Source organism: Delphinus delphis, chromosome 16 (assembly GCF_949987515.2).
Source record: "Delphinus delphis chromosome 16, mDelDel1.2, whole genome shotgun sequence".
In the NCBI taxonomy this organism is placed as follows: Eukaryota; Metazoa; Chordata; class Mammalia; order Artiodactyla; family Delphinidae; genus Delphinus; species Delphinus delphis.
Window position 1 is genome coordinate 19,268,759 of NC_082698.1, and position 10,561 is coordinate 19,279,319.

At 43.9% G+C, this 10,561-nt stretch overlaps 1 protein-coding gene across 1 annotated transcript in view; it reads right to left on the reverse strand.

Annotated features, from left to right (window-relative positions):
* RBM20 (RNA binding motif protein 20) overlaps positions 1 to 10,079 on the reverse strand; it is a 216,555-nt gene extending 206,476 nt beyond the window's left edge. The window contains exon 1 of the mRNA XM_060033566.1: positions 9,922 to 10,079. Coding sequence (XP_059889549.1) covers positions 9,922 to 10,079 — 158 coding nt within the window. The remainder of the gene's footprint in view (positions 1 to 9,921) is intronic.
* Positions 10,080 to 10,561: the final 482 nt, after the last annotated feature.

Here is a 10,561-nt window from a genome sequence, read left to right on the forward strand (position 1 = left end):
GAGCCACAACTATTGAGCCCGCAAGCCACAACTACTGAAGCCTGAGTGCCTAGAGCCCGTGCTCTGCAACAAGAGAAGCTACCACAATGAGAAGCCTGCGTACCTCAACGAAGAGTAGCCACCGCTCACCCCAACTAGAAATAGCCCACGTGCAGCAACAAAGACCCAACGCAGCCAAAAAATTAAGTTAATTAATTAATTTTTTTAAAAAAACGGAAAAAAAAGACAAACCACTATAATTACGCCACCTAGAGTTAGCACCCCTGTTACTGTCTTTATATTTATTCTTTAGATGCTTTTCCAGGCTTGCAGGCACTGGCACATGCTCATACACGTTTTTTAAAGAACATGAGATCCCTGTACACATGCTGCTTGTAATTTTTTTTAGTTAACAACATTATATGGTTTACATTCCATATTAATAAATACAGAATAATGGCACCATTCTAATGGCTGAATGGCACACGATATTATACCTGCACATGATTTATTTTCTCAGTGAGAAACATCTGGGTGGTTTCTAATTCTCTGCTCTTCTAGACAATGCTGCAATAAATATCTTACGTTCATCCTCATTATGTAAAGTCTCTAAATCAAGATTTAATCACACAACCCCTCTCCCGTTTCATATAGAAAGTAAAAAAAATCTCTTTTCAAGTATCAAATAAAGGTTCTCCATAACTCCAGCCTATCAGCAACCCTGCCAGCCCGGGAGGACGTAGGGGCCCGAGGAGACCCGGTCTTTAGAAGGCTCTGGAAACAATGTTTGGTCTCGTCAATTCAAGGAGGCCACACGGAAACCTGAGGCCCAGCTTTTGGATAACCGTGATCTCTTTGCAAAGTGTTTTTTGGCCGTGAGCTCTGGGTGCAGCCCACGCTGTGATAACTGAACACACAGCATCGTTTACCGAGTCCTACTTGGGGCAGCTGGTAGCCTCTCAGAAACATCTGTCAGCCTATGCTTATGTTTTCTGCCTCTAAAAATAATAACATCACCAAACAGACTCCCACCTGCCTGTGTTTAATACAATCAAATTTAGACACGTGAAAATTACTGGATCTGTCTCCGAATTGAGAACAGTACTCTTTTTGCAAACTCAACTATTCACTTTAAGATTCCAGAATAATTAACATTCCAAAATAATTGTTTTTATTTTTTAAAGTTTGTAATAATTAGAAAACAGTATAAAACGCCCTCCTTTTCACTGACATGAGTGGCTACTTTTCCGTCTTAAAATTATGTCACTGATCCAAATATACTTTGCAAGTGTTGGAGGAAGCTTTTAATTCTCTTTTTGTCGTTATTGTTTCTGTGAGTGATCCATCTCACAAACATGTACCTATGCCCTTGATTAAAACGTAACTCATTCTCCATCAGATGTCTAGGAGGCGAGGGGAGGCATTCTACAGTGATAATCACTCAGCGATATTCCTGGGGAGTCACATAATTTTATTCTTGGAAGGAACTGACACCGATCATTTCCAATCCCTGGAGAAGCAGGATTAGGAAGGTTAATTGGCTTGTCCAGATCACCTACTCCCAATCCAGGGTTTCCTTTTCCTCTCTGACCCTCTTTGTCAGAAACCCAATAATTAATTTACAAAGATGCTCATTTTACACTTGACAACACTGGGAAGATCCTACCTATCGTTCTATTCAATAATGAATTCAAAATAAAGCAAAAGAAGTAACTTCGTGAAACGAACACATCTTTAAAATATATATTACCTAGTCTACTCTTTCAGCATCATGACACTGGAGGTCAGGTTTAAGGGCGGGTCCAATAAGAACCAAAAACATATCTGGAAGACCGTCTATAGACAAGCTGCACAACTGAAAAGCATTTAAGATGTTCAGACAGCTGTGAATGGAGGTTTCTAGGTTCGGACCAGAGTGGAAGCGGCAACTGAGAACTGGTGGGTCATTACTGTGATGGAGAGAAAGCAGGTGCAAAGAAAGGGCAGTAGCAAATGGCCCTGGTGCATCCCCGAAGCAAATACCCACATAAAAGAAGGGGAAAGTGGCGTGAAAACTATCTTCGCGAGGTGAAAACCACCCCCAAACACAGGCACGACCCCAGGCCTTTTCTTTCTGAACACATGGAAAGATTTATTTGGCAAACTGAGCTACAAGTTATTACCACATCCTCATACAACTTGCTTAACAGCTCCCTTTTTGCTCATAAAGTACATTCACATCAATATGTACCCTCCCCCTGACGGAGCTGCTGTCAGCGAGTTGGAAAAGTTGCCTTGTAAACCATCAGGGGACTTATTTATCTTATAAAATCCAGCAGGAATTATAGGAAAGGGGAGGATGAATTAACTTGGCTGTAACTTCTGCCACTGTAAAGACTTTATCCTATTAGATGGACATACGCATTAAATCCAAAATACCCCAAACTTGCTGTCTTGTAAATGTCGAAGACTGAAACCTTAGTTGGGTGGAATTTAAACAGTGACCACGGTTGAGCCAGGCAAAATACCAGCCCACCGCCAATACCCCCTTGGTGGCGGCTGGAAACCAAATTCACATTCCTGATGGAAAAATGTGCCTTCTCAATTAAAGTCAGGATTTCCCAGTCTTCTCACTGGTGGGAACAAGAAATATGAGCTTCCATAACAACACACACATCATCAAGACCCAGCCAGGTTCATTAACCAGAAAGGGAATTGCCATGTGCTCCTTTCTACAAGCGACTAAGTACGGTCTTTTGCCCCGATTCTGGAATAAGGACCACTTTACTTTCTGCAAAATTTTTCAACGTGCTATTCTGAACACAGCTACCATGTCACTCACAGCAGCTGTGGACCTACAGCAACCTCCCCTGTTAAAATACACGAAATTGTATCAGCTAGACCATCCCAAGCAAAATAATTACTGTGGCAGGAAATAAAAAATCAGATTAAGTGGGATTTTTGTGGCACAGGAGACCCCTTCAAGCTTTTGCCTAACAGGGGGACCAAGGAGGATGAAGGGAGGGGGAGCCCTACCTCTGAATTTGTCTTTGGGGTTTTAACTCCACTATCTCAAGCTTCTTCCATTCTTGCTTTCCAAGTTTAGTTCAGTCTGTTTTGATTCTATCCCTTGGTTAGATCTCAGTTCCTAACATTTTGTAGACTCTTGTTTATCAAAGCCTTGAATTGAGCTATATTGGTTTGTTTACTTGAGGACTAGCTGTTGTGGGCAGGGAAGAAATATTAGTTTAGTTGGAGTCAAGAACCTACAGCCGGGACTTCCCTGGTGGCGCTGTGGTTAAGAATCTGCCTGTTGGGCTTCCCTGGTGGCGCCGTGGTTGAGAATCTGCTTGCTAATGCAGGGGACACGGGTTCGAGCCCTGGTCTGGGAGGATCCCACATGCCGCAGAGCAACTAGGCCCGTGAGCCACAACTACTGAGCCTGCGCGTCTGGAGACCGTGCTCCGCAACAAGAGAGGCTGCGATAGTGAGAGGCCCGCGCACCGCGATGAAGAGTGGCCCCCGCTTGCCACAACTAGAGAAAGCCCTCGCACAGAAATGAAGATGCAACACAGCAAAAATAAATAAATTAATTAATAAACTCCTACCCCCAACATCTTCTAAAAAATCCACATATCTTAAAATTCTTAATTCTAAAAAAAAAAAAAAAAAACAATCCGCCTGCCAATGCCAATGCAGGGGACACGGGTTCAAGCCCTGGTCCGGGAAGATCCCACATGCCACGGAGCAACTAAGCTCGTGCACCACAACTACTGAGCCTGTGCTCTAGAGCCTGCGAGCTACAACTACTGAGCCTGCATGCCAGAACTACTGAAGCCCGCGTGCCTAGAGCCCGTGCTCTGCAACAAAGAGAAGCCAACAGAATGAGAAGCCGGCGCAACGCATTGAAGGGTAGCCCCCGCTCGCCACAACTAGAGAAAGCCTGTGTGCAGCAACGAAAACCCAACACAGCCAAAAAAAAAAAAAAAAAAAGAACCTACAGCCGCAAGAAAAATAAATCAGAGAGAGAGAGAGAGAGAAACTGGATGATGGGGCATCATTTCACTGTGAGTCAATCCTGGTGGGGTTATTTTTCCCCCCTGGTGACTTATATGCATAGGCAAAGAGATCTTAACAGATCAGAGTCCACATTCCAACGGACAGATATGGGCTTTTTAAATTATTAATTTGATAAACTGCTAAACCAGTAACAAAAGAATAAGTGGATAGAAGAATAAAATGGGTAACAAAATTTGACTTTTTTTTTTCTCCTGCAGCAATGGCATTAGAACTACTCTTCGTATACCACAGGTATAGTCATTTACTGTGACTAATGGGAATAATGTACTACATTTCATAATACTGATCTCTTTGGCAATTTGAGAAAAACTCATAACTGGATGGCTACACTTACTATCTAAAAATACTTATCACAACAAACCCTCAAGCAAAATTTCTTAAAAAAAAGACAAAAACCCTTAATAGGCTTTCTAATGAAGCAAAGAAACTTTTCAGAATGCTAAGAAAAGAACCCACCCTCTCTCCTTCCCTGTTTTGGGTAAACGCTTAATCTTCTCAGATGTTTTTCTCCTGCTGAATGCTTGTCTTAGTGCAGTTTAAGATGGTGTTTAAAATTTTCAAAATTCCTTCTAAAATGTATCCCTGTTTCCCCTAAAAACGGACTCAAACTAATGTTAGAAAGTGGCACTGATGTTAGAAATTCCATCCTTCTTCCAGAAAAGGACCAACTTTGAGTTGAGATAATGTCCCTTTTTGGCAAATTCTTATTTCCTCTCCGATTCTGGATGTAATTGTCAGCATGCCCATCACAGTGGGTGGACATCACACACAACTTGCCTGTGTATCACTCTCTAAGAGTTACATGGAGATCCTTCCAAATGCAAAATGTCTGTAGAATTATCTGCGATCAGAGTGACTACTTGTAACATTTTCGAGACTGAATTAAGGAGCACTTTGCTCTGAAAACACAGTTGGCCAGTGTCCTAACGCGATGCAGAAGACTATAAACTTCAGCAATCAAAGCTGGATTTATATCTTCGTAAGTCACAAACACATGCAGGTGACGCTAACTATCAAATGCTAAACCAAAACTTTTTCTATTTTCATAATTGATTTTTATTCATTTCATACCAAAATCATCTGTAAAGGAAAAAATAAGTCATCTATATGCAAATTAAATATGCAACCTGATATCAAGCATTAGCCAAGAGTATTTCACGGCAAATCAAATAATTTAGGAAGATCACCTGTGTGCTCACCTCATAGATGTGTGTGCTTGTTTGGTTTTCACCATGATTAGTACCACACTTTCTAACTGCATCCGACAAATGAATTCAACACAGCACACAGAACTAATGGCTGTGTTTTCATTCTGAAGAGAGTTTTAGAACTTACAACCTAAAATTGTAATTTCTAATGTTCATCATAGTTAATAAATAACTTGTTATAAACCAAGAATTAGGTTTGATTAAAATTAAAATATAAAATACTTTTGGAAATAAAATATTGTGAATATTTGAGGAGATAAATCCGTGTAAAATGTTCACCAACAACAGCAATGTCTTACTTCTGCTTATATGAAGATTTTTTTTAAGCTTTCAAGTTATTCTGATTTCCTAAACTCATCCCAAATCTCTTCTTAAGGTGTTATTTATATTAGTTGTTGCCCAAATGGCTTACATAATGCTTCACATTTTATCCAATAATGTCTCCACATTGGCCATCTTAGAGAGTGCAAGTTTAAAACAAATATCTTACAAGATATTAGTTATATGTGTCTAACATGGCTGATAATCTTCATAGGTAATGCGAATATTGGCCCGGATTCAGAGGTTAACAAGAGCAGAGAGGTCATGGACCATGCTTGACTGAAGCTAAAAATGCAACAATGAGAAAACTAAATATACCTGAACAGGCCAAAGGAACTCCACAGTAGTTAACTTTTGGCACGATCTTCGTCAATACTGAGACTGGGTTCCATAAGACAAACACCAAAGTCAGTCACATTATTCACTGTCACACCTCATTCTCTTAAGACCAAACATAACATAGGTGAATAGGATTCTGTTTTTATTATGATCATGACTATACCCAAAATGAAAACCGTGATTAATGAAGATCAGTAAATAGAGACATTAAGAAGTGAAAAAGGGACTTCCCTGGTGGCGCAGTGGTTAAGAATCCTCCTGCCGATGCAGGGGACACGGGTTCGAGCCCTGGTCTGGGAAGATCCCACATGCCGCGGAGCAACTGAGCCCGTGAGCCACAACTATTGAGCCTGCGCTCTAGAGCCCGCAAGCCACAACTACTGAAGCCCACATGCCACAACTACTGAAGCCCACATGCCACAACTACTGAAGCCCACCCGCCTAGAGACTGTGCTCTGCAACAGGAGAAGCCACTGCAATAAGAAGCCTGCGCACCACAAGAAAGGGTAGCCCCTGCTCGCCACAACTAGAGAAAGCCCACGCGCAGCAATGAAGACCCAACGCAGCCATAAATAAATAAATAAATTTATTTTTTAAAAAAGTGAAAAAATTCTTGTAATCCTTAAATGCTATGTAACATGAAGAATATTGATATCTTCATCATTTTGAAAGCGATCAAAACTTCTCCGCTTGGGCTTCCCTGGTGGCACAGTGGTTAAGAATTGCCTGCCAGGGCTTCCCTGGTGGCGCAGTGGTTTAAGAATCCGCCTGCCAATGCAGGGGACACGGGCTCGAGCCTTGGTCTGGGAAGATCCCACATGCCATGGAGCAACTAAGCCCGTGTGCCACAACTACTGAGCCTGTTCTCTAGAGCATGCAGGCCACAACTACTGAGCCCACGTGCCTAGAGCCCTGCTCCTCAATAAGAGAAGCCACTGCAATAAGAAGCCCACGCAGTGCAACGAAGAGTAGCCCCTGCTCGACGCAACTAAAGAAAGCCCGCCTGCAGCAATGAAAACCTAATGCAGCCAAAAATAAATAAATAAATTAAAAAAAAAAAAAAAAAGAATTGGCTGCCAATGCAGGGGACACAGGTGTGAGCACTGGTCCAGGAAGATCCCACATGCCACAGAGCAACTAAGTCTGTGCACCACAACTACTGAGCCTGCTCTCTAGAGCCCATGAGCCACAACTACTGAAGCCTGTGGGCCTAGAGCCCGTGCTCCACAACAAGAGAAGCCCCCAGTAACGAAGGGTAGCCCCCAGTCGCCACAACTAGAGAAAGCCATGCGCAGCAACAAAGACCCAATGCAGTCAAAAATAATAAATAAATTAATTTAAAAAACACAAAACTTCTCCTCTTATGAATTACATTATAACCTTACTCAAATAACTAGAAAAAGTGCAGGTTCCCCAATACAATGTATTTAACATGCCATCCACTAGAGGAGAATTTCACCCAAAGCTCTAGCTCACACAATTCTCAAATCAAGAGGAGGACACCTCATTTTGCAGCTGAGGGCAATCTCCCGGCTACATTTTCTCAAAGATGGCTGATACAAACAGTACCTCATAACTACATAAAAATGGTTGCTCTGACTAAATTATGCAGTTTCAAAATAACCTGCTCAAGTTTCAGCCCATTAAAGATGGACCTGCAAGGCGTTTGCCATGTTATGTCTGCTTCCCATGGAATTTCAGTGGATACTGAGGGGAGTGCAAACCCCAAATCATCCTTATAAATAAAGACTTTGAAACATAAGCGCAAGGACATGGGGAGGGGGAAGGGTAAACTGGTACAAAGTGAGAGAGTGGCACTGACATATATACACTACCAAATGTAAAATAGATAGCTAGTAAGAAACAGCCGCATAGCACAGGGAGATCAGCACAGTGCTTTGTGACCACCTAAAAGGGTGGGATAGGGAGGGTGGGAGGGAGACACAAGAGGGGGGGATATGGGGATACAAGTATATGTATAGCTGATTCACTTTTTTATACAGCAGAAACTAACACAACAATGTAAAGCAATTATACTGCAATAAAGATGTATAAAAAAAAATAAATAAACATAAGTGCACAAACATCAAATCCCATGAGCACATTCACCAGCTTTGGACCTGGTGCCTGAACACTGATCTGTCACCAATGCAAAACAAGCCAGACACCTCTTTGAGGTCTCTCTATCCTGGACTGCTAGCCGAAGGGGCCATCTTTGAAGAGCTCAGGCTTATCTACTAAAGTAAAATATTCCAGGGATGGAATTTTCAAAATGGGGGTGAATTTACAGGGTCAATTACTTATTACATGAGGTAACTGAAATACACTTGAAATGATCCATCTCCCACAAAAACGGCCTTTATTTTCAACCTGGCAACATTTCAAAATCAGTCACCGCTCTACAAAGATTTTTCTATGAACATAAAATTCTTAGTTTTTTCCTAATTAAAAGTAAATGATAGGAAAATGCAGGGTGACTACAATACCAAAGCAAACTCAATGTGCACCCTAGCTTCAAGCCACAAGACACTGGCCAGTAAGAAGAACATGAGATGTTTCCCAGTTAATAATCAGTCAATTAGATTTTTTTTTTCTCTTTCACTAAATAAACCTCAGGTTTTAAACATTTTTTTCTCTGTTAGTTTATATTTATGTTAAGGACTAAAGAGAAATTTTAAGCAATGATGTACTTAAACTGTCCATCATATTTAGTAAATCTTAGCTGAAATTTGCAAAACAAAGGGAATAGAATAACAATATAAAATATTTTCAGTTTCAAATAGTTAGCTACTTGTTAGTAGTTGAAAGTTATATAAAATCAAACTAAAGCAAAAAGTTGTCATAAATGGAGCTTTTAATATTCTACCAGTCAAAAACAAGGGAACCATTTTGTTCTGAAATACGATACCAGCGTTCTTTGATGTCAAACTTAAATTTTCACTATTCTATTACATAAGTCAGTCTTAAAAACAATATTTACTTCCATTTATGCTCCATCACTGGTTATTTCTCTTATTACATTTTAATAAGTTTATGTAACTCAAAGCAGTGCCGAAAAACTCCTGCTCGGTTCCATAGGATTGATTTTGCTGTGCTTGTGTGTATTTCTTTAATTTTCTCCAGTTTCGCCCGCTCATCATTCAGACTTTCCAACACTAACTACACTAGTTTTGAGGACTTCATTACAAGCTGAGGGAAACTTTTCGGAGAATAAAGATCCTTCAAACAAACCAACATTCTAGGCCTTAAACTGTCAAACAAAATTTCGAAAGAATGAACGAAGCCTCACCGTTTTACTTTTACGTCTCCCAAATGGGCTGAAAGAGCTTCTCAGAGCCTACTGACCACCCCCAATCTACTCGACGCATTGGGACAGCCGGCCCGGAAAACTCGCGACCCAAGTCGCACAGTTTCCCCCTAATCACAAGATGGTAACCTTAATGGAAAACGGTTCCGCGGCTAGAAACTCTTCGCAAGGGCCTTCTTGGAAAGTGTAAACACTTCTTGCAGGACAAAGCAAAAATACGTTGTCTACAAACCCTCACCACCCTTTTCACCCAATATCACTGTTTGACTTCATGGGCACCATTAAGGGTGGTTTCTTCGCGCGGCGTTTTACTTACACGCCCTCCAGCACGCGCGCGCACACACGCACGGCTCTCCATACGTTCCAGCGGCCTCTTGGGACTAGAAAGATGAAATATAGTCCCTGGGCCATTTCCCCCCAGTTTGAGTTAATTTAGTTCAAAATACCCGGTAACGTCCCCGAAGAGAAGAGACAGGGGATGAGGAAGAACAAAATTATTTTCCCCAAATAGCTTGGCTTCCCTCTCCCCAAACTCACAAAAGGCCAGAATGACACCGACTCTGCCGAGAGGGCGGGCAAGAAAACTTCAAACGCAAGGCGGCCGAGAGAAGTTTAGCGGGAACGGGAGAGAGGAAGCCACAAAAGGGGGCGCCCGGGGCTTGTCCCCCAAGCGCACCCGGGGCCCCGCTCCCCCTTTCCTCCTCTTACTTTTGGATGATCTGGGTTAGGCCGGCTTGGGGCGGAGGCGGTGGCGGCGGCTGCATCCCTCTCGGGCCTGGGGGCGCCGGGGGCGCCGGGGCACCGGGCACGCTGCGGGCATCTCTGTCCGGTTGCTCGGGGCCGCTGGGCTCGGCGTCCTGGCTCATGGCTGCGGCCAGCACCTTGCGAAACAAGACCGGCCCGGGCTCGCGGCGGGAGAGCGCGAGCGAGGGGCGACCCCGGGGCGCGGGCGCTCACTGGCCGGGGTCCCCGTGCCCAGTCCCCTTGTCCTTCCCGGTGGCGCGGGGAGGAGACGCGAGGGGCGGGGAGGAGGCAGTCCCGGCGGCCCCACCTCCTCCTCCTCCTCCCGCCGGTCCCGCTCGCCCGGGCGGGCCAAACAGAGGTAGGGGCCAGGGGGCGTCTCCCAGCCAGCAGGAGCCCCTGGGCGCCCGGGTGGTCGGGGGAGCTCTGCCTGCCGCCCGCCGCCGCGCGCCCTCTGGGTCCCCGGTCCGGCGCCCCGCAGCTCAGTGCAACCGCGTGAGGCGGCGAGACGCACGCCAGTCCGCCGCCGGACGCCGAGTTCTCGCCTCTCCCGCTAGCGGGGCGGCCTCCGGGCTATCCCCCGGGACCGCGCGCGCGGCTTCGCGCG